Source organism: Thalassophryne amazonica, chromosome 13 (assembly GCF_902500255.1).
Source record: "Thalassophryne amazonica chromosome 13, fThaAma1.1, whole genome shotgun sequence".
NCBI classification, from domain to species: Eukaryota; Metazoa; Chordata; class Actinopteri; order Batrachoidiformes; family Batrachoididae; genus Thalassophryne; species Thalassophryne amazonica.
Genome location: NC_047115.1, coordinates 36887233 through 36912392, shown reverse-complemented (window position 1 = coordinate 36912392; position 25160 = coordinate 36887233). Strand labels below are relative to the sequence as shown.

Below are 25160 nucleotides of genomic sequence, written 5' to 3'. Positions count from 1 at the left end.
TGTTTGTCTGGTCATGTCAGGATGATGTCCAAGTATTGGATTTATTTAGGTTTCACCTTGCTATTGCAGTGTGAGAATTATAAGTTCCACAATGACATCACAGGCTTTCAGCCCTCTTTCAGTAAACCAAGCAAAATCCCTGAGGTGAATGCAGTATTAACCAAATGCAAAAGAATATTCTAAATATCAGAAGAAAACAGAAGCAAATACAATTAATCGGATATTTCAAAATAATATCCTTGTTCATGGTGATGTCACTATACATTGAGCTTGTACTCATGCCTTTGGCAGTCATTGGTCTCCAGATATAAAATGCAGCTCATGTTTATGCTCGTTTGAAACAAATAGTAATAAACAGCATTGCAAAGTGGCAAAATGTGTCATCGAATAACACCAAGAACGACAAAATGAACATCTGTTCCCACACAGAAAGAAAACAATAACAGTGATCGGTTGTATTTAATTCCAGTATAGATGACTTTCTTTCTGCACGTGCTGTGCATGGACTCAGTCTGATGGGGAAATGGATCAACTCATGTACGAGGTCAAAGTGCTCAGGCAGTTCATTTACAGGAGCAGCAGTCATCCAATCCCAGCTCCGTGAGGTGAAGTTCTAGCAACACTTTCTTCTCCGTCCACCTGATAACGTGCCTAAACCCTATCCCCAAATCTATCCTGTCACCTAACCCTATCACCAGCCTGTAGAAATTTCTCCATGGGATTGGTGGTGGAATGAGGTCTCCAGTCACTGAAAAATAATAATAATAACAATAAAAAACCTAAAACATTCTCCTATCGCAAAACACCCACATCCAGCTGGACTAGTGCTAATGTGTCATCTCGTAGGGATGTATTGAATGCATAACTACATTGCATGACCTGACCTGTTAACAAGTTTGAGACCACTCGGAGCAAAAATTGCAATGGAACATAAATTTTCACTGAACCTTTCATTGAACATGAAACGCTGCACTTTATCTGATCTCCTGTCATATTCTGCCATAGTTGGATTTAAAAATGTAAGGTTTTGTACATTGAAATACAACTTGAAAGCATAGTAGATGAATGCATTTTGGAGGAGGATGTGATTGTTTGAATAGCAATTGTAAAACTTGTTCAGTTTGTACATTAACTATCATTGCCTTGTTCAAACAATCTTTCTTGGATGAATCTTGGATGCCTTGGGGATATCAGAGCACACATGTTTATTTATTGTTCCCACATGAAGATATTGTCAGCTGTTATCCAGCTCATATTTTTCTCCTCCGTCATGTCCTTGTCCGACTGCTTTGCTGGGATTCCAGAGGCCTCCCAGTTAGGGAAGCTCTTTCCTAACTTAAACCCCATCCCTGATTTTAACCAAGACCTAGTCTTAAGTCTAAATGTAAATAATTGGTGCTTCATGCACAACCTTTAGGTCTTACCAGAATAGTGAGTCAGTCCTCACTTGCTGACTGTGTGAAGATATTTTTATCTCTACAATGTGATTAATATTAGTACGCTGCTGTCCTGTCAAAGTGACAGATGCCCTTCTACACTGTGTCTGTAATTAAAGCTCCTGTTACCCAAAGAGAAGACGGTGACCTACGATCTGCTCATTGTCTCTCGCTCAGCAGGACTCACAGCACCTTTCGCACAATGCCAGCTCTGATGCACACATGCATCCTTTAATCCTCAAAGTTACCTTTAATGCTTGTTCACATCACAGCATTAAGGGTGCAGATTTCCTGTTGGGTCAAACAAGAAACTGTTCGGTCTTGCTGCTGTTCTTTTGTGCTAATAATAACCAAGAGTATTTGATATGCTACCTGTCGTTTGCCTAGAAGGTCAAGCACTGCTTTATATGTGAGCGAGCCTTTGCCGGCTCATCAGAATGCAGAAACACAGGTTTGCTGGGAAAAGAACAGGTGGAAAGAACGTAACACACTGAAGTGATGCAACTTAGCTTCGGCCCACTCAGATTTAATTCAGAGCAAAACATTAATGGTTTGATGTCGCGCAACATTTGAAAGAGACCTAGTTAGACAAGTGAGACAAACGCAGCCGCCTTGAGATGACAGTGTCCTGTATCTGCTAAAGGAGTGAATAGTCATCCACACTCTTTCTCTGGCAGACATGGTCAGCTCGACTGGAATGGAAATGGAAATACTACCATATATCTGCAGTTTCTGTTAACATAAAAAGCCTGACCACATTGTGTAAGAAATGACCTTATACTGTACATGACACAGGTACTACCTTCAGTGGTCTCAGTTGTGCACTGAAAAGGAAGTCAGAAGGGAAATAAAAGATGAGGAACATGCGAAGCCCACTGACTCCATTTCCCCTCTGTCTCTCTCCTCCATGTCTTTACTGCGCATTTTTCTGTTTGTGATCATAGGACCTGTGTACAGAGAGGAACATATGGCTTTTGCATTACGAAGGCATTGAATAATTAACAGAGATGCACGTTGCCCTTCTGTCGCTGAGGAACTAAATTATTCACCCTCATGTCCATTAGAGTCAAACACACACAGTCGACTACGTACTTGTACACAAACACATCTAATGATGCGTTCTGTGTGTTCATTTTGTCTGACAGGCAGGAATGAAAATGTTGGTACAGAAAAGTCGTGAATCTGTGTGACACATAATCCAAATTTAACACCTACCTACTCTATGATAGGAGGAAGCATGTACGTCTGTGCATCTGCCCACTTGAGACCGGCTACAAATAGACGCCACCCATGCACTGCATGTGTCTATACGCTGCGCTCCTCCCTGCAGCCTTTTGCTCATTCCCCTACTTGTCCACTCGTGCCATTCCCACTTTCACAAACATTCACCCAGGAAGGTCACGCTCTATAACTGTGACAAGCCGACGTGTGAAGATCACGGTTGCCTGTGAATGAGATCTAGCACGTGGCTTGATGACAAAACATTAGCGCAGCCTTTAATAATACACAGCAGAACGTGAGAGCGAATGAAAAATAAATACAAGTACATAATATCAACAACCAAGGCACAGAAAAAAAAAAATCTATTATTAATTTATACAATGAGCCGTCATGAGAACCATGGCCTCCAAATCCGAGGCCATGGTTCTCAACCGGAAAAAGGTGCCTTGCCCTCTTGAGGTCTGTGGAGTGTCCTTGCCTTAAGTGGAGGAGTTTAAGTATCTCGGGGTCTTGTTCACAAATGAGGGGCGGATGGAGCGTGAGATCGACAGATGGATCAGTGCAACGTCTGCAGTGATGCGGTCGCTGTATCGGACCGTTGTGGTGAAGAGAGAGCTGAGTAGGGGGGCAAAGCTCTCGATTTACCAATCGATCTACATTCCGACCCTCACCTATGGTCATGAGATTTGGCTCATGACCAAAAGAACGAGATCGCGAGTACAAGCGGCAGAGATGAGTTTCCTCCGCAGGGTGGCTGGGCGCTCCCTTAGAGATAGGGTGAGGAGCTCGGCCACTCGGGAGTAGCTCGGAGTCAAGGCGCTGCTCCTCCATGTCAGAAGGAACCAGCTGAGGTGGCTCAAGCATCTTTTCCGGATGCCCCCTGGACGCCTCACTGGAGAGGTGTTCCGGGAGGAGGCCCCAGGGAAGACCCAGGACACGCTGGAGGGACTACGTCTCTCGGCTGGCTTGGGAACACCTTGGGGTTCCCCTGGAGGAGCTGGGGGAGGTGTGTGTGGATCGGGAGGTCTGGGTGACTTGGCTTGAGCTGCTGCCCCCGCGACCCGACTCCGGATAAAGCGGAGGAAAATGGATGGATGGATGGATGGATGGATGGACAGTGAGCCCATTTAAGAAAAAAATATTAATAATCATAAATAGAATTCTTGTCCGGGGCAGTGGTTAGCACTGTTGCCTCACAGCAAGAAGGTCATGGGATTGATTCCCACCTGTGGCCTTTCTGTGTAAAGTTTGCATGTTCTCCCTGTGTTTGCGTGGGCTCCCTCCAGGTGCTCTGGCTTCCTCCCACATCCAAAGATATGGAGGTTAGGTGGACTGGAAACTTTAAGTTGTCTGTAGGTGTGCATGCAGGTGTGAATGTGTTTGTCTGTCTATATGTGGCCCTGTGACAGACTGGTGTCCTGTCCAGAGTGTACTCTGCCTCACGCCCTATGACTGCTGGGATAGGCTCCCCGCCCCACCCCCACCCCCGTGACCCCCATTGAGAGTAAGTGGTTGAAGGTGAGTGAGTGAGTGAGAATTCTTGTCCAAAATATTAATTAGTCAGACAAAATTGATTTGATTTTATTTAATTATACGAGGCCTTGACACTTCTGAGATACCCCCAGTGATGTCATGTCATATATGGCAGTCACATCCTACACTGAAATGCAAGGGATTGCTGAAGTATGTCAAAGTTTGGGATGGAACTTAGGAAATTTTTGAAAATTCAGACATGGTTACAACAAAAATTGTGGGCAAGTTTTCAAACTGTGACCTTTCCAGATGCATGTCCATGAAAGTATGGGCAAAGCTTTACTGCCTGCTACTGTATCAGCGCTTACATTGTTGTCTGGGTTTGATTAAATTACATTTCTGATTATGAATGTTGTACTGTTGGACTGAATCACATTGCTAAGAATAACCTGTGTTCTGCTAACTATGACTCAGCACTTGCTTTTTGGTTCTTGAGTTAACAGGCTGCTTTTGCTCAGAAACTGAGTCTGCATCCACCAAAGCATGATCATTGGGTATAGAATAAGGCTAGGTGATGCAAATTATAATAGTGTTGTCTATGATGAGTCTCCAAAATTAATTCAGATTTTTGTTTGTTTGTTTGTTTTCTTTTTTTTTCTTTTGTCTTTCCTGCATCTTCAGGGAAGTTTAAAGGTCAATGATTCTGGTGAGAAAATGTCAAAATGAAATTTGAGTGTGGTGAAGATGGGTATTATTATGAAATAATGCCACATACGTTTGAAACAGAAGAACCATGTACAACTGGGTGAAAAGGCCAAACTTCAGCGCAAAGGCTATTAGAACACAAAACAGGTCAAGCACTAGTGCCACACATTCCCGCATCCACCACACTATGGAATCCCCCTGTGTCATGCTTACAGACAACAGGTGTATTCTTGCCTCCTAAAAGTAGCCATCAATCTGTCACAGCCAGATGATGCATGCGTGTCTCCTTTGCTTTTTCCAGCTGCTGGGGTCATCAACACTGAGGCACCTGTGTGCTGAATTGTACATGGAGAAGTGTGCTGCATGGCTAAAATTTTATAGCTGACATTAGCTCACAAGGCAAATATTATGTCTCATCTTAATCTTCCTACGTACCCACTCATGTTTCATTCCAGCAATACCCAAGGATCCTCCATAGAGACCTTGTACCAGAGTACCCACTCATTTGACAAAAAATTCATTCCAACAGTACCCAATAATCCTCCAAAGAGACCTTGTACCAAACATCTAGTTCCAGATCTAGTATATCACAATTGTACAGTAATACAAGAACCTCTAAGACTACAAAGACCTGGACCTTCAGTCTCCTACAAAGGTGTTGTCATCATCAAACATCCTCAGGGACCTTGTGACCCCAAAAGCTCTTCTTAGGTGTTACTTCATCTCAGTGGCATGAGACATGAACCAGAGACATGAACGCCACTGCAGATAAGGGAATCTCTTGACAAGTTTGGTACTTTCACTGCATACAAACACACTTCTGACGGCTGAGTCAGAAGTCATGGAAAGTTTGGATCTTAGTCATGACATTCCAACTCCTCTCTGTCCTTTTCATGTGCTGCAATTAGGACTTTTCTTTTTTCCCCACAAAGATCACAGCATCATCCCCAAAATCAGTGTCAGCAAAGGTTTGCTCGCTGACAACGGCATGTTAAACTGGACTTCACAGTCCTGCAAAGTGAAGCTGCAAGTAAAAAGTCTCCCTTCACAAGATATCACTCACTGCAGTGGGAGTATAGATGAGGCAACAGAAGGACATCCACAGTTCTGCCTATGAGCCTCATAATACTCTCCTTGATGAGGATGATATCTGACAAAATCAAAAGGACCTGGTCTGCCACAGCATCTCCCACTGATAAATTTTAGGAGTGGGCTTCCAGATGTACATTGTTGCATTGTCATGGGGACAACACCGTAGTAACACATCAGTGTCCGCCCTCATACAGTGGAGAAAATAAGTATTTGACCCCCTGTCGGTTTTGCAGGTTTTTCCCACCTACAAAGAATGGAGAGGTCTGTAATTTTTTTTTGCATAAAATAAGTATTTGACCCCCTACCAACCAGCAAGAATTCTGGCTCTCACAGACCTGTTAATTTTTCTTTAAGAAGCCCTCTTATTCTGCACTCTTTACCTGTATTAATTGCACCTGTTTGAACTTGTTAGCTGTATAAATGACACCTGTTCACACACTCAGTCAGTCACACTTCAACCTGTCCACCATAGCCAAGATCAAAGAGCTGTCGAAGGACACCAGGGACAAAACTGTAGACCTGCACAAGGCTGGGATGGACTATAGGACAACAGGCAAGCAGCTTGGTAGAAGATAACTGTTATGATTATTAGAAAGTGGAAGAAACACAAGATGACTGTCAATCTCCCTTGGTCTGGGATTGCAAGATCTCACTTTGTGGGGTAAGGATGATTCTGAGAAAGCTCAGAACTCCACAGGAGGACCTGGTCAATGACCTGAAGAGAGCTGGAACCACAGTCACAAAGATTACATTAGTAACACATGATGCTGTCATGGTTTAAAATCCTGCAGGGCAGCAAGGTCCCCCTGCTCAAACCAGCACATGTCCAGGCCCGTTTGAAGTTCACCAGTGACCATCTGGATGATCCAGAAGAGGCATGGGAGAAGGTCATGTGGTCAGATGAGACCAAAATAGAGCTTTTTGGAGTCAACTCCACTTACCATGTTTAGAGGATGAGAACAACCCCAAGAAAACCATCCCAACCGTGAAGCATGGGGGTGGAAACATCATACTCTGGGGGTACTCTTCTGCAAAGGGAACAGGACGACTGCACCGTATTGAAGGGAGGATGGATGGGGTCATGTATTGCGAGATTTTGGCAAACAAGCTCCTTCCCTCAGTAAGAACATTGAAGATGGGTCATGGCTGGGTCTTCCAGCATGACAATGACCCCAAACAAACAGTCAGGGCAACTAAGGAGGGGCTCTGTAAGAAGCATTTCAAGGTCCTGGAGTGGCCTGGCCAGTCTCCAGACCTGAACTCAATAGAAAATCTTTGGAGGGAGCTGAAACTCCAAACCTGAAAGATTTGGAGAAGATCTGTATGGAGGAGTGGACCAAAATCTCTGCTGCAGTGTGTGAAAACTTGGTCAAGAACTACAGGAAACGTCTGACCTCTATAATGGCAGACAAATGTTTCTGTACCAATTGTTAAGCTCTGTTTTTCTCGGGGGTCAAATACTTATTTTATGCAATAAAATGCAAATTAATTATTAAAATCATACAATGTGATTTTCTGGATTTTTTTTTTTTTTTTTTAGATTCTGTCTTGCACAGTTGAAGTGTACCTATGATAAAAATTACAGACCTCTCCATTCTTTGTAGGTGGGAAAACCTGCAAAACTGACAGGGGGTCAAATACTTATTTTCCCCACTGTATGTAGATGGATAATCACACACAACTGCACAGTCTCTTTAACACTGGCTGCTGAACACTAGTGGTATGAGCGTGTAAGCTAACAGGTTGCTCTTTTGGGTAACACTTTACTTGACGGTATCATCATAATAGTGACATGACACTGTCATAACTGTTACATGACACAGTCATGAGCATGTCATAAACATTATGTCAGTGTCATAAACGTTTACACTGTTGTCATTAAGTGACATTTCGCTTTTGTCATGACAGGTTGTCATACAACTGAAGACCAAAACATAGCTGCAAAACCTCTATGTGGAAAAGGTGTTTCCATGTTCCGTTTATTTTGTCATCTAAAACCGCTAACATAAAAAAGGCTTTTTTTTTTTCTTTTTTTTTTAACACAAACTGTGCCAGAAAGACCGGAAATCGAGTTGTGCGCAGTGATTTCTGGCCACGACTCTGTCACAGCACTCATTTGGATTCGCAGCACTCAAGGCACCTCTGACTTCATTGTACTCAGCTACAGTTATCTATTTCTCCAATTATTTCTGTCATTTCTAGCAAAGGATTATTGCAATTAATACGCATAGCGAGAAGGCGTTCAGTTAATTGTGATCGTAGCTTGGACCCAGTGTATTTTTCTGAGAGGTTATTTGCTAAAACATAGAGATTTGGATGGGTTACAACATTCGCCAAACCAGTCACATTGTGCAACAGTCATACATTTTAAATTGGAATTATAATTGATTAAATTGAAATGATCCATAGTGGAGCCCTGCGTGCAATTATTTTCTTCGTCTTACTCCTGCAGCCCGCTCCCACTGAATTTTGAACCATTACCGCCTGTCTTGCAGGAGACAACACGTAATCTAGGCTGTTAATAAAATGATTCATGGGGTTGTTTGCTTTGTTTCCCTGGCCTGTATGCCTTTTGACGCACTGGTGAGGAATAGTGCTCCTATTTTGTTGTTTTCATTTCATTTAAAGACAGCTTCATATGTGTGCCATATATGGGAATGCAGTAAAGCAAGACTGTCGGTTTGCAGTATGTGTACCTGTTGAGTATATTTTTCATGTCTAAATACCATAAAACCTCTGTGGAACGAACATATGAATAATATGAATAATAATATGAATTGAAATTCACAGGCATTTGTTAATTTTTTAACTTATTTCATACATAGACAGTTGAACTCATAATTCAGGAACATTCAAAATTTGATGGACTTCATGTACAATCATGGATTTACATTCATCTGTCTATAAAGCAAGAAATGATGTGCATCCTTTATTCTGAAAATTTTTGGGATTCATTTTCAAAACCATTATTTTGAATAACATTGTAACATTCATACTTCCAAGATGGCATGGCTTGCTGGTGTTACTGGTAGCAACGTTAAACAACATCTGATAGCTCATGTTGTTCGAACCGTTTCATAATAAAAAGTTTAATGCCAGCATCCCAGCAAATACTTTTATTGTGAAAGGCATGCTGTCAGTGTTCCTTGTGAGTTTAAGTTGACATGAGACGTTGGTTGAAATCTATTTTTTGGATGACGCCAACAAATTTCCCACTATTTGTACAACATTTCAGTAATTACATAAGCTGAATAAAATATTATATTTTCCCACGAATTGTACAATGTTTCATTAAGTACATAATCTGATTAAAATCTTATATTTGCTATGAGTTCAAGTTTAAATAAATTAGTTTCAGGAGGTCGGTGGGATACTGATTTGCTGTTTCAAATATTCTAAATGTTCTGGTTAATTTTGTCTGAGTCTCTTCCAATAGCCTGTTTAATAGGAATGCTTTTATTTTTATATAATTTATAATAAAACTGATTTTTTTAAACAATATGAAATACTATATTCAAATAATAATACAACATAAGTACACCTCTTTCTACATCCCACCTTCAAACACAGCCTCATACAACCATCCATGAGAAATCGACTTAGGCTCCCAATTTTCTATAGGTATACACAGTTCCTATGGGCACTGCACGAGTATAATTCATTTCAGTACTTTATTACAATTGATTTCCTACAGTTTTTACTCTTTAATAGATAAACCATTCAAAAATGATGAGATATATTTTGTAAAATAAAACATTTTGAGGTAAAATTAAAACACTGTGCTAAATACTGGACAGGTATATTTATTGGTTAAGATTTTTATTATTTATATTACAGCTGATGGTATTTGAAAGCGCTGCACAGGTGGTCCACTCACAGAAAATGTTCAGTCAAAAATTTTTTTCAGTTGCTTGCAGCCATGCCAAAAAGGCAAAAGATAACTTCTGGTCATGTCACTTTGATTAATATCAAGTTGTAATAATCATGACAACCCAGAAAATGTCAACTTGTCATTACAAAAACTTAATGACAGCAGTCAGAAACGTTTTGACATAATACTTATGACACGTTTATGACTATCATGTAACAGTTATGACAGTGTTGTGTCACTATTATGACGATACCTTCAAGTAAAGTGTTGCCCCCTTTTGTTTTTCACTTGTCCTGCTTTGTCACACATGTAACTTCTACAATTTTAACTCTATTAAGTATTTTCCCGTCTTTTTAAGAAAGAAAAACTTTATAAACCAGTGTTTTTGTAGTATTGTGGCAGTGATCTGAAAGAAAAATAAATAAGGTCGCTTGGGCAATGATATTAATCCCTAAATTGCTCCCGGTGTGCAATCGAGCACCTTGCATGGCAGTATGCTAACATTGATGTGTGAATGTTTGAATGTGAGGCATCGCTATAAAGCATTTTGAGTGTCTGCATCAGATGGAACAATGCTCTAGAAATGCAGTTTATATCACATTTAGTATTCAGTTCTACAGTTTTAAAGTAAACTCCAACAACAGACTTCATTTAAAATTCCTGTTGTCATTAAAGACATTCAGCCTCACAATTTGGAACCTAAATATCAAGGTTGTGTTTCATCCTCTGCTACAAGATGTACACAGGTCCGTCACATCTTGCCAATACCTGAGACATGAAATAACGTCAACATAGGCATTCATACATGGGTGATTCTTAGACTACGGGCACTTATTATGTCCTTTGATCATATTGTATGAAAAACAGAAAAAAGGGGAATTTCACACTTTTATAGTTATCTTTACAATGAAAGTGTGTTAAGAAATTTGTTCTAGTAGTCTATGATGACTTTTTCACCTTTTTTCAGCATCATTATATGCAAATATTGCCGTTTTGTGCTTGTCCCACACCCAGACTTTTGAGCTTCAGTGATAAAAATGAATGGTAAAGAAACGTTTTTTCTAATGTTTTAAAATATCTCTGAATAAAATATCAGTAAAATAATCAAAACATAATTGGGGATTCAATGTCATACAACTGGTGTGATTTTTTTTTTTTAAACAAAATGTAGTTGTCCCACACTATTGCCGTAATTTCCACCACAACATTGTAATGTCCCTTTAAACAGTTTGTATGAAAGATTGTTTGGGTAGTTTCTATGGAGATAAACAGTGACATCAGAGCACATGTATATAGCGCCAAATCACAACAAACAGTTGCCCCAAGGCACTTTATATTGTAAGGCAATGGTGTGGTGGAAATTACATTTACAAGGCCAATAGTGACCGTAGTTAAAGAATCACCCACATGTGTATCCCCACCTACATGTAGTTTGTGAATGCTTCAGGGTGGCAGTTCCCTGCTTTGACTCACGGGGCTTGTTCAGTAATTTGAGAAATACTGCACACACCAAAATTAAGAAGTGTTAGTATACATTATGGTATTTTTCAGCATACTTTGTATGGAGCATTTTCACTGTAACCACTATGTTAACCAGTTCATTGGAATAACAAACCATCCTAGTTATGTGAGTTTGACATGGTCTGTTAGGACACAGCTGAAGAGTCTAAATGCTCTCAGACCCGAGAAGCCTTCTTGGGTTTAATGGTTTGAATTATCTGACCAGCCACCCCAAGCCTTGCATGCTTGCTAATGTGGTATAAACCAATTTTGTTATAATTGCCCAGTGGTTTGGTTGAGGGAAAATGTTGTGCATTGCTTCAAACCATAAAACGATTTTTCACCAAAGAAGTGGCATTAACTTTTATTTGGTCATTCTGTTGAATGCTGCTATATAATTATTGGTGTAAAGACACAAATTAACACTGAAGCATTGTGCAACAGCTTAAGGACAGGTAATGTTTGACTGTAATTACATCATAGTGTAAAACTGCTTTGTCTGCGGCCTGCTGGCGTAACGTACGGACTAACTGATGAGTTCAGCTCATGTGTTTGTGAAAGGTGCAGAGCTGTCAGAAACTGCGGGAAGCAGGTCTGTTTCAGAGAGCAATTTGTGTGATTACTGTGATTGACATGTCAATCCGCTGCAGAAAGATCTGCCAAGCTAATGCAAGCGAAGTGTCCTACGAGGGCTGTCAGTAAAGTATAGGTCCTTCTTATTTTTTTCAAAAACTATATGGATTTCATTCATATGTTTTTACGTCAGACATGCTTGAACCCTCGTGCGCATGCGTGAGTTTTTCCACGCCTGTCGGTGACGTCATCCGCCTGTGAGCACTCCTTGTGGGAGGAGTCGTCCAGCCCCTCGTCAGAATTCCTTTGTCTGAGAAGTTGCTGAGAGACTGGCGCTTTGTTTGATCAAAATTTTTTCTAAACCTGTGAGGCACATCGAAGTGGACACGGTTCGAAAAATTAAGCTGGTTTTCGGTGAAAATTTTAACGGCTGATGAGAGATTTTGAGGTGATACTGTCGCTTTAAGGACTTCCCACGGTGCGAGACGTCGTGCAGCGCTCTCAGGCACCGTCGTCAGCCTGCTTCAAGCTGAAAACCTCCACATTTCAGGCTCTATTGATCCAGGACGTCGTGAGAGAACAGAGAAGTTTCAGAAGAAGTCGGTTTCAGCATTTTATCCGGATATTCCACTGTTAAAGGAGATTTTTTTTAATGAAAGACGTGCGGACGGGTTCGCGCATCGGGATGCAGCCGGCGCAGTGCGGCGGCACAGGAAAAACACCTCCGTGTTGATAACCATTTGTAAAATCCAGGCGGCTTTTGATGGCTTTCAGTGGAGTGAGTATATGAGAAATTGTTTAACAGCTGGACATGTTCCAACTTGTCCTTAAGGCTTCCAACGACTCCTCCCACAAGGAGTGCTCACAGGCGGATGACGTCACCGACAGGCGTGGAAAAACTCACGCATGCGCACGAGGGTTCAAGCATGTCTGACGTAAAAACATATGAATGAAATCCATATAGTTTTTGAAAAAAATAAAAAGGACCTATACTTTATTGACAGACCTCGTATAGTGGTGCAAAGCTCGCTCATGGCACACTGTCACAGACAGGAAGTGCCAAATTTTGAGTCCACAGTGAAACAGGAAATGTCAAATGTTGAACACTTCCTGGATTGACACTTCCTGGATGGACAATAGGGGAGATCTCATGGGATCTCATGAGAATTAAGTAGCAAGTTGACAATGAAACAGGAAGTGCCAAATTTTGAGCCCACAGTGAAACAGGAAATGGATCAACACTTCCTGGACCTACAGCAGAAGATTTAACCTGTTTTTCGTTATGTTGTTTTTGCACTGCTATGTTTATCCTCTGTAAAGTTTTTGTGTCATTTTTTTGTTTGTCTCAATTAAGAAAAAGAAAAGAAAATTTAAAAAAGAGAAAGAGGAGCTATTGCGGGGATTCAGTGCACAATCGACACTGAAACAGGAAATGCTAAATGTTGAGTCGACATTGAATCTGGGAACACTAAAGTGAGAGGGAACGCACATCTTGACAGCACATGAGGTCAATCAGTGACTATTCACTGTGTAAATTGCATGAAGGTTTTTAGCCATGCTAATGCTGCCCAGAAGCATTGACTCAAAATAAAGTGTGAAGGATCTAAATGAGATGGTGAGGACTTTCCAGGCATGTGAGATGCTAATAAAGAAAAATGCTTAAAATGTGAGGGGTTAAGAGGGCCGTAGTTGGGGGTCTGGGGGGTGAAGCTCCCCAGAAGCTGAAGGTTTTTAGCCTTGCTAATGCTCCCCAGAAGCATTTACTGAAAAATAAGTCTGATGGATGTAAATGAGATGGTGAGGACCTTCCAGGCATGTGAGACACAAATTAGTAAAAGTCCTTAAAGGACCTAAATGACATGTTCAGATGTTGAGGAGCTTATTAGTAGACATATTAGTAGATCATAACTTGTGGAGTCAGATTGTGCAACATGGCTTGGCAGCCACACAATGAAAATCCATTCTCTTTGTATCTGTCTGCTATGAGTCTATGTTCTTCTGAGTGTCTGCATGTGCACATGCTTTAAAGGCACATCAGAGTGTAAAAGCTCCTATTTTCACATCCCCATCAAGATGAGACATCATTATCAATGAGTAATCAGAGCTTCATCTATTCACAAACTGCTGACCAGAAAAAGATTTTAGGTGTGTTCTGACTGAATGCACTGATTCAGCTGTGACATGTTTTGACAAAACACATTGTAAGAGCATATTGAAATAAAGAGCATTGTTCAATTCAAGATTAGCCATGATTTTTAAGTGAAAACAATAATTCAAAACTAGAATTTGTAACATTTTTTTAATCACATTCTGTTTAAATCCACCCTATCTGACTCTTCTTTTTCCGTGTTTTCTTCTCCTGTTTTCTTCTCCTGCTTAGGTTGCAGTGAAGATTATAGACAAAACCCAGCTGAATCCCACCAGCCTTCAGAAGGTAAGACTTTTTTGGAGCCACGTGGTATCATGAATGTCCTGCTCTGTTCCTGACTTTTCCATTAGTCATTCCTGAGAGTTCCTGTGGCTCTGTTTCTTTGCTCTTTGAACTCAGGAAGGGCTGTTTTACATAATGTAATCAGATGTAGTCAGGAGAGACCACAAGCCTTGTTTAATCTCCAGCTCCCGCCACGCGCTTACTCTGTTGGTTTGGTGTTTAGAAGCAACTAAAAATACCTCTGCCAGTGCATTCATTGCTTACTCCTGTGTAGCAGTCACAGCCAATTAGAAACACAGGTCTTGAACCCTTTCCTAATTACACAGTCCAAATCTAGATTTTTTTTTTTTTTTTTTTTTGCAGATTACACACTCACACACATCTGTACATATTTGATCTTCATGCTAGGTTAGAAGATCGGAAAGAAAACAGTTTGTGCACCTACAGGGAGTTTCAAAACAAAAAACGTGAAAGTGAGAGCACTCCCTTTCATGACTGCTGTTCCATTATTGGATGCCTCACCAGAGCCACTCTTTCATTTTAAGGTTTTGTAAAGGATAAAGTAATTGCTAAGTAACTGCCTTGGTGACTCATTATAATAATAGCAGATTGCAACCGCCACACCTACGTACAGAAACAGCAGTGGATGTCACAGGGCCTGTTGTTGCACTGGATTGAGTGAATATGGGGCAGCGCAGTTTCATTTGAACCCTTGTATAATATTGTGGGATTTGACCACTTCCGGGGACAGCATGCCATTGCGCAACACAAACACAGCATCACTTCACACGGAAAGATGGTGTACTGTTTTGTTTTTGGCTGCAGTCGCAGAAGCAGTCGTGAAAAGTGCAGCTTTTTTTTTCAGTTCCCAGTGGAGAAGGGAAGACAAGGTAAATAGGAGAGGTTGTGTCAGTAAGTTTTAGTCTACACACCTTGACAGAGTAGCTGCAGTCTCTCACCTACATAACAGCCTCAACATGTTTGAGGTTCGGGTCATAACACACATGTCCGCTTTCCACCGCATCGTCACTTTTTCTTTGCATTTTCACTTTGTTTTTTGCCCAAAAACTCAAAGAAAGTGCCATGTTTCTGATGGGGACATACGAGGGCTGTCCCCGAATGCATACCTGCCAACATTTGAATGAACCAATACGGGACACCCACGCTTCGCAGTGAGTGGCAACGCCATGAAGCAAGCGTAAGTAGTGGGGTCTGGGGGTGTGCTCGGACCCACACAAATGTGGGACTAATGGGCGTCCCACACATTCTTGCGGGACTCGGGGGTAAATACCACCCAATACGGGACGGTTGGCAGCTCTGCAGATGTAGGATTATTAAGTCATATGCGTCGTATTTTAGCGCCCGCCCACAAGCGAGACTGCACTGCCCACTTCCTGCAGCAAGGGGTTTAATAACAAAATAACAACAAATAATCTTTACAATATCTGCCCTCTCACACTGTACTGAATGGAAATAAGAGGAGTGAAATCCTTGAGTTTTGCAGCATTAAACCTATCAATGCTAACATATTAGACAGCTAAAATTCAGGATGCAGACCTGGATTGCTGGTCTGTCCAGTTATCATTTGCATGATACACTAACGGTATCTGTAACTGAATTAGGTCTAAATGGGCATGACTCAAAATATGAAGCCAATAAATGCAAAGACGTTCAAAGCTCTCAGTCTAATCTGACAGTGAGTTTTGTCGTTGTTGTTGTTGACAGCTGATCTCCCCACAGGCTTGGGTAACGAACCTTTAAAAGCACATTAGGAGTGTGGCATTAGGAGTCCGTCACTGTCACTTTAACTTGAGTAAACCTGTGTAGGTCATGAGTGGGTTTGTGCTGCTTGGCAAAGAACACAGCATGACCGATGTCATGTGAGACTGCAGACCAATCAGATCTCTGTTTAATTATGCATTGGCTCTTTCAGATGTCAGCTGCAGATAGAAAACACCTAAGAGGGGTCAGTGTTTAAAGTCAAATGATTTCAAAGATTAACTACTCATGACGAACGTTTAGGCATATTTCTGTAATGCATGTGTAAAGCGTGCTGCTGCTGTTGTGTGTTTGTGTTTCTGAGATTAGTTTCTTTCTTGCCCTGTGTATGTTTTTGTATCTTTTTAAGGTCCTTTGCTCAGAACTGTAGATTGGTAATATCATACAGACATGCTATCTGCAGTGCAGAAACGTGACTTATGCTGCAGCAGTTGTCTTCTGGATTGAATCGATTGTCTCACTGACCCTTAGTGGTCTAAGATATCCTTGTGAAAGCTCAACTGAGGATGAATAAAAGGAGAAGACCTGCAATAATATAGGTTGTGCTTGGTTTTGCTTGACTTTGGAGCGGTTAGTTAATGATCTTTACTGGCTTTCAAGTTAGTAAAAAGAACATCAACATCAAGAGTTTCTGATCAGATGTTAGGATGAAAACCAAGCTGGGGTTAAAGGTCACAAACTTCAGACCACTGCTCAAATCTAATCAAATAAAATTTACAAGTTCACAGATGGAACGTGGATTATTGGACTTTTCATCATGGTTGCGTTCAGAGTTTGAAAGCTATAAAGTCATTAAAAATATTTTTCCCTGGAAATTCCAACTGGGCTACACCTGTACTGTAAAAAACCCTGATAGTTATTAGAGTAATTAGTGCTTTGGGTTTTGGGGATGTTGGAAGAAAACAGTCTGAATTTCACAATATTTCTCTCATACATTAGGCTGCTCTTACACAGTTCTCATCATGACTCGATATGAAAATGTAGCATAAAAATGTTCAGCTCATCAATCACTTTTAATCAGTGTTAAGCTTTAGACACCATACCCATACTCTTAATTCTGTTTTCAATTTTCCACTCTATGTCCAACACACACTCAGTGTATTTTTCCAGCACTGCAGCTTTGACAATAATTTGATAATCCCAGAGAGTACACGTTCAGTGTTAAAGTATCGTATTGTAAATAGCTGAGAAGGCACTTTCTGGAAGCAGCTGGAAGTGGTGGGGGTGGTGGGTCCAAAATATTGATTTTATGGCTCATGCACTTTCAAATGTGTTAGGACAGATGAGGCCTTTGAGGATGTCTAACATCATAAAAAAGATATAATAAAATAAAAGGCAGATGTAACAAATGACTTTGCACAAAATAGTCTTTTTAACAATTCCCTTATTTAATGAATCCTTTTAACATGCACTATTTTCATTTTCAGTTCTGCCAACTGAAAGTTAAAACCTTAATGTAAAAACTCAATTTCAAATCAAAAGCTTTATTTCTATCATGTTTGAAACTACTAATTTCTTTTTTCTAGTCAGTAAAGTCATGTTAACTGCTGTGTGTGAACACTGTGTGCTGCTCCTGCATGCATGAAGTGACACCTGTAAGCTGTTGCCTCATTTACCAAAAGTTCAGTTGGTTTCCTACAGTCTGGTTAACAATATGATCCTAACCTTACTATCACACGTGGTCAGTCACAGCTCTGACAAATTTTGCTTAATGGTTTAACGAACTTTGTGAGTTATGTAAAGCATATTTTATTTATTTATTTGCTGTTTTATTTTTACAGTTTCATAAGTGTTAAAGATGCAGAATTAGTTAATTCTCATGTACACCGTTTTGGTCACAATGAGCTGAGATTGTCACTTGTCGCTGTCCATCAGCACACAACCACAAAGTCACAGAGTTGTATTCGCATTTCACATACAGTATTGTTCAGAATAATAGTAGTGCTGTGTGACTAAAAAGATTAATCCAGGTTTTGAGTATATTTCTTATTGTTACATGGGAAACAAGGTACCAGTAGATTCTCACAAATCCAACAAGTCCAAGCATTCATGATATGCACACTCTTAAGGCTATGAAATTGGGCTATTAGTAAAAAAAAAAGTAGAAAAGGGGGTGTTCATAATAATAGTGTGGCATTCAGTCAGTGAGTTCGTCAATTTTGTGGAACAAACAGGTGAATGGCGCGGCACAAAACCACCTCCGTGTTGGTCTCACAGGACGGCTTTCAGATGGCTTTCAGACGGCTTTCGGTGGCTTTTCAGTCGTGTGACTATCTGAGAAATTGTGCATTAGCTGGACAGAACATGTCCTGTGAGGCTTCGTCACGGCGTTGCTTTGCTCCGTGCGGCTCCGTCCCAACGTGCGAATTCCTGTGGTTTTGTCCCGCGCCATTCGCGGCACGGTGGTGCATTCCTCCGCTCCTCTTTCCTTGACAAAAACTCCTCTAACAGTGGAATGTGCCGTAAAGGTCTTGATATCCACGTCTTCTGCCATTTCTGTGGTAGTCAGACGACGTCCCGGATCAACACAGCATTCAGTTTGGAAATGATCTGGTCGTTTGAGCCTGTCGATCGCCGCTCGGAACACGGCGCGCTGTCAGCCGCTGTGGGCAGTCTTTAAACTGGCTGTAACACTCCTCAATCTGTGTGAGCCCCATAAAATCGGCCCTGAAAGCCATCTGAATTTAGCGAATGGTGTCCACCTGGCTGTCTGTCACAGTTTCTGGAAAAATTTGATGCAGCAAAGTTCCAAATCATTCAGCCATTTCCCTGACAATGAAAATCCGACGAGGGGGGTGGACCAGTGCTCACTCAAAGCCTGCCCACAGGCAAATGACGCAACCGACAGCTGTGAAAAAACTCACGCATGCGCACGAAGGTTCAAGCTTGGCTGATGCAATCACATGTGATTCAAATCCATATAGTTTTTGAAAAAAATAAAAAGGTCTTTTACTTTTTGGACAGACCTCGTATACTGCATTCGTAACAAACAGCTACAGAGATTGCTGAAAACAGAGTACTGTTTTTTCTGATGATGCAGTGCGCTCTTATCATGTCCACATCTACTGGCCTGGTGTGTCCAGCCGGCCCCGCGTGCATGTTCAGTCCAACATGCGTGTGCTGTGGATGGCGTACCACAGGACAGATACCGCGTCATGTGGAACAGAGCTCACATGGGTGACGTGACATTCAGATTGGCCACTGCGTGTTATGATCTGACTATCCATTTCACCTGGGACAGCCTGTCAATGTGCATGCTGTGCGCTCGCTTGCTCAGCCCGTCGCAACAGCGCTATATATTTTTATGTATGTCCATGTGAGGACAGCAAGCAGAAACACGTGCGTCACAGTGGACAGTTACACTACGTGTTCCCCAGCTGTGACATCCAGAACCAGAGATCTCAACAGCTGCGGTTGCCAGTGGACACGCCCCCTGTCAGTTAAGCGCACACACCAACGTGTCACTCTGTGTCTGTGTTATGTGATCATTTCTTTTAGTTATTTTTACTGCTATTTAGTTGTCCCCCCCATCCGCAACACATCCCCCACATGTGTTGCTGGTGGGGGTGGGGGGCGCAACACACACACGATTCACACACATGGCACATGTGTTGCGGGGGGAGTCGACACTCTGGCACGCCACATGTGCGTTGCTGTTTTGCAACGCTACACTTGTGGGGGTACTTAGACAGATTTTCAGCCAGCTCAAAACTGATCATCTGCTCACTATTTCTGTGCTAACAGCATGAATGGCCACACATTTTTTTAAGTGCCAAGCGAGCGGTGTTAGATGTTCGTGTGTGTCACCCAGAATTTGGCTGACACCTGCTGTGAGAGGGATCGAATGGGCTATCACAGGGCACACGCTGTCTTTCAGTCGCTGGTGTGTGCAGATAGTTGTAGTAACAGGTGTACAAGGTGTTGGAGGCAGCTACGATTTGTAGCGACAGCTGTACATGGCGTTAGAGGCATCTCCAATTTTACACGAATTGCACACGTTTCCTGCTTTGTGCGAAGTTCGACTATATTCGTACTATGTGTGAAGGGGCCCTGTAGCCATATAATAAAACTGATGATTTACAGGTATTATACCAAAGGGGCCGATTACTTATGCAACCCACCATCTTGGCTTTTATAATTTTAATTAATTTATATCAAATTGTAGAGTTTAAGGAAGATAATTTTAGATATTGACAAGCCTGGTTTACTTTTTGTATTTGAAATGGCATAAACAAATTAAAATGTGTGAAACGCCAATAGTTTTGCAAACCACTGTAAATAAATTGAACTGAATTGAATGGTGGCGCCGCAATAGACTAGTGTCCTGTACAGGGTGTACCATGCCTCACACTCTGTGATTGCTGAGATCGGCTCCAGACCCTTAATTGAACTAAGCAGGTGAAGAAAATGAATGGATGAATTGAATCATGGGCTGCTGTTTTCTGAACTGAAGCCTCCTTCTAATCCTCCTCATCAACATGAAACCCATGCACACCATGCTGCCCCCTTCAGCAGAAGACAGTTTTGAAATGCTAACAGAAACATTTTAGCCTTTTCAAAAAGGTATGGGTAAAACACAGTAGAAAGTATCATGTAATGGGAATAAAATGTACTTGACTGTATTTGACAGTATGTGATTAAACTTTGAACCCTCGCATTATGTTACGGGTCAATTTGACCCATTTCAATTTTTGTGTTTACCAAAGTACTGGTTATTTTTTACTTTTCTACATGAAAGTTTGTGACTTTTCCTCATCTAAGGTCATGAACTGCTGTGTAAAATCTGGGCAGTTTGATATGTAATGGACTGTTTGTGCAGAGTTTGTATACAAAGATGATGTGGGAAGTCATTTTGACCCAGACAATTTAATATGGATAAGTAGCTAGTCAGATCCAAAATAAACGTGTCTCTTTGATGCACTTTATTTTCAGTGCCCAATTATTTGTATTTTGATTACCTTGGAAACTCGGGTGTGTGTAGAGGAGGAACTTTCTCTCGTCCTTGTCACTGTTCTCATGTCATCTCCTTGACCAACACACCACAAATGAGCTCCAGAAGGTTTACAGCTGAAGAAACTTTATCACAGATTTTGACCCGGGATAGTGATGCAGAGGAAGAGATTTCAGAGACAGAGGATCTTTCAGAGACTGAGGACAATGTTATTGGTGATCCAGATTGTCAGTTTTTCTACAGTGAGAAGGATTCAGAGGATGAGTCTGCCATTGTCTCTCCATCAGATAAAAGCCAAGGAATGCACCAATCATCTTGCTGGAACCAACCTTGCTGAAACACAGGTAGAGGTTACTTGGAGGAGAAAAACCAACACCAGAGAAATAAGTACTTGTTAGAGCTGATAGAGGCCAGGTTACCACAGGAGGAACACTGAGTTTCTGGAGAGTATGGAGTGAAGAGAACAAAGGCAGGTGAGATAACTGTAGACGTAGGCGTGGCAAATCAGCTCCATCATGCTGTGCCAGGATGAGCAGGAAGGGAGGGGGAGCTGAGTATGGAGTGCCTTACTTGAGAGAGTAGTCACATGACGAGTGGGGAAAAAAGTCACGTGACTTATGGTGCCATCTTGGTCCCAAAATAGCATTGGCTGTTAATCTATCTGCATGTAAATCCAGGTATTTACATGCAGATAGATGCCTCGATCGAAGCTTCGTTTAAAGCTGTAGTAGTCCATATGCCAGGCCTGTAGGTGGCACTGTAATGCTCCCACAAAAAACAGAGAAGAAGACCATAGAGCATGCCCATAACTAATGTAAGCGATAATCAATGTAGCAGGCGATGCTACAAGTTTACAAAGCCACATGCTGAGTAAATAACGCATTTTAAGAGAAAGGGTCTGAGCGGATCGTCTGAAATGGACTTATTATGCATTTAAAGTGAAGCAGTGTGTTTATATATATATATATATATATTCATATAAAAAAAATGCCTATATTCAGATTTGATAAGAGTTTTTATCAACAGGCTGTAGAGTTAATTTATCAGTGCAGCTGTTGTGGAAATGTTGCACTTCACAGCCGTTTTTTTCAAAGGCTTTGTTATTCGACAAGTATCCACAGAAAACAAGGAATTTGCCTTCGGTTTGAGCTGCTCTGTACGGCATGTAGAAATATACACTAAACACAGAATAAATCACAGTAATAAAAAGTGCAAATGAAATGTGCAATAAGAAAAAAAAAAAGAATGTCCTTTCCACAGACTGAAGATTTCACAGAGCGCCCGGGCTTATGATTTGGCAAAGCTCCAAAACTCTTAATAATGTGAAAAAATAAATAATTACCTGGGAAAACAGAGAGAGGGAACATCTTAAACTGAAAAATCTGCATGATGGCACAGCGACATTGTGCCATTGCTTGCTTGGGGAGAGCCCTGCCACTACTGATATTGTTTAAAAATACAAAAGTACTTTTTTATCCTATTACTTGATTAATCAATAAAATAATCGATAGAATACTCAATTCCAAAAATATTCGATATCTGCAGCCATAATTTGAATGCACAAATAGACACAACAAGGGCTTCATGATGTACAGATTCCCTTCAGATCTGAACAGAAGAAACATTTGGGAAAATAAAGTCAGCTGTGTGGGATGGAAGCCAACATCATCATCAAAGTTTTGAGAGGTAAATTTATTGTTCAGTCCCATGTACAGTAAAACTCACCTAAACCGTCATCGTATAAACCGGATATTCACAGTCACTGGACAAAAAAGTCCCAATGTTTTTGTATTGTTGTCCATGTAATAGACACCGTATATAACAGATTTGTCGCTCACATCGGATAAAGTGTTCCATCTGATCGCAATGTATTTCCATTAAAACCCCTGAGCAGTCTGGACGTGCACAGTAACAGAAGTACAAATTAAAGTTCAGCTCTGACACTCGCCGATTTGAGTAAAGCGGGGACCGGAGTCATTTCCGTGATTAAAAGCCCGACCATTTATTTTTTTCACACCGTGTTCAGACTCTGATCCACAGCCTGACGTGAACCTGTTAAATCAAGTGATTTGACAGTTTTCTACTTTCATCCTTCATTTGCCATCATATTATGATAGTTGTTGCAGTGCACACGCTGATTACGCACGTCATTGTGTGACATGGAATTATAGCTGTGCAGCTGCATAAATCAGGCTTTAAATTAATTCAATAAATCATTATAAATTGTAAATTTGATAGCTTAACTATTTTTATATTTATTTTGATACCACCTGTACCTGGATGTGTTGCTGTATGTGGTTAAATGATAAAAAAAAAAATGTTGAAAACAAAAAAGGTTCATTCAGTAGTTCAGCGCAGTTGGAACCAAAATGGCGCCATGTTCTGAGTTGACGCCGCTCTCTCAATTAAGGCACTCTAGCAGTGTAGCCACAAAGGCAGCACCACAGCATGCTTACATTGGAATTCTGGTATTACCTGGAGTGTACAAGTCAAAGGGAGAAGCAACTGCAAAATGAAGAGAATAGAAGGCCACTCTTTCAAGCAACAGTCTGGAGACATTTCACATGACATCTCGTGTGATCCGATTTTACAACCGCAATCCCAGAGCTGGTTGACATGAAAGAGACAAACGAGCTGCAATCAGAAATGTATGGGATAAATGGGTAAAAATTCTACCTTTGTTGTACAATCCTGGTCCCCATGTTACTGGAGATGAGCGTCTTGTTCCATTCAGGGAGCATTGTCCTTTCCAACAGTACATGCTCAACAAGCCCGCCAAGTATCTAACTATGCATGAAATATGCAAGTATACACTGGCAAGCTACCTGGAGAAGAATCTGAGAAGAATTTGGATGCATGTGGTGCAGGAGATGAGTGAAGGGCTGCAAGGTCATAACATCACATGTGACAACTTTACATCCTACCACCTGGGAGATGTACTTCAGAAGAGAAAGCTGACTACAGTAGTGTTCAGAATAATAGTAGTGCTATGTGGCTAAAAAGATTAATCCAGGTTTTGAGTATATTTTTTATTGTTACATGGGAAACAAGGTACCAGTAGATTCAGTAGATTGTCACAGATCCAACAAGATTCATGATATGAACACTCTTAAGGCTATGAAATTGGGATATTAGTAAAAAAAAAAAAAAATTTTAGAAAAGGGGGTGTTCACAGTAATAGTAGCATCTGCTGTTGATGCTACAAACTCAAAACTATTATGTTCAAACTGCTTTTTTAGCAATCCTGTGAATCACTAAACTACTACAACCCCTGGCAAAAATTATGGAATCACCGGCCTCGGAGGATGTTCATTCAGTTGTTTAATTTTGTAGAAAAAAAGCAGATCACAGACATGACACAAAACTAAAGTCATTTCAAATGGCAACTATCTGGCTTTAAGAAACACTAAAAGAAATCAGGAAAAAAATTGTGGCAGTCAGTAACGGTTACTTTTTTAGACCAAGCAGTGGGAAAAAAATATGGAATCACTCAATTCTGAGGAAAAAATTATGGAATCATGAAAAACAAAAGAACGCTCCAACACATCACTAGTATTTTGTTGCACCACCTCTGGCTTTTATAACAGCTTGCAGTCTCTGAGGCATGGACTTAATGAGTGACAAACAGTACTCTTCAGTAATCTGGCTCCAACTTTCTCTGGTTGCTGTTGCCAGATCAGCTTTGCAGGTTGGAGCCTTGTCATGGACCATTTTCTTCAACTTCCACCAAAGATTTTCAATTGGATTAAGATTAGGACTTTCAGGCCATGACATTGACCCTGTGTGTCTTTTTGCAAGGAATGTTTTCACAGTTTTTGCTCTATGGCAAGATGCATTATCATCTTGAAAAATGATTTCATCATCCCGAAACATCCTTTCAATTGATGGGATAACAAAAATGTCCAAAATATCAACGTAAACTTGTGCATTTATTGATGATGTAATGACAGCCATTTCCCCAGTTCCTTTACCTGACATGCAGCCCCATATCATCAATGACTGTGGAAATTTACATGTTCTCTTCAGGCAGTCATCTTTATAAAGCTCATTGGAACAGCACCAAACAAAAGTTCCAGCATCATCACCTTGCCCAATGCAGATTCGAGATTCATCACTGAATATGACTTT

General features: G+C 41.0%; 1 protein-coding gene across 1 annotated transcript in view; it reads left to right on the top strand.

Annotated features, from left to right (window-relative positions):
* The window catches only part of mark1 (MAP/microtubule affinity-regulating kinase 1), a 145998-nt gene that overhangs the window by 23707 nt on the left and 97131 nt on the right, over positions 1–25160 (top strand). The window contains exon 3 of the mRNA XM_034185198.1: positions 14252–14305. Coding sequence (XP_034041089.1) covers positions 14252–14305 — 54 coding nt within the window. The remainder of the gene's footprint in view (positions 1–14251; positions 14306–25160) is intronic.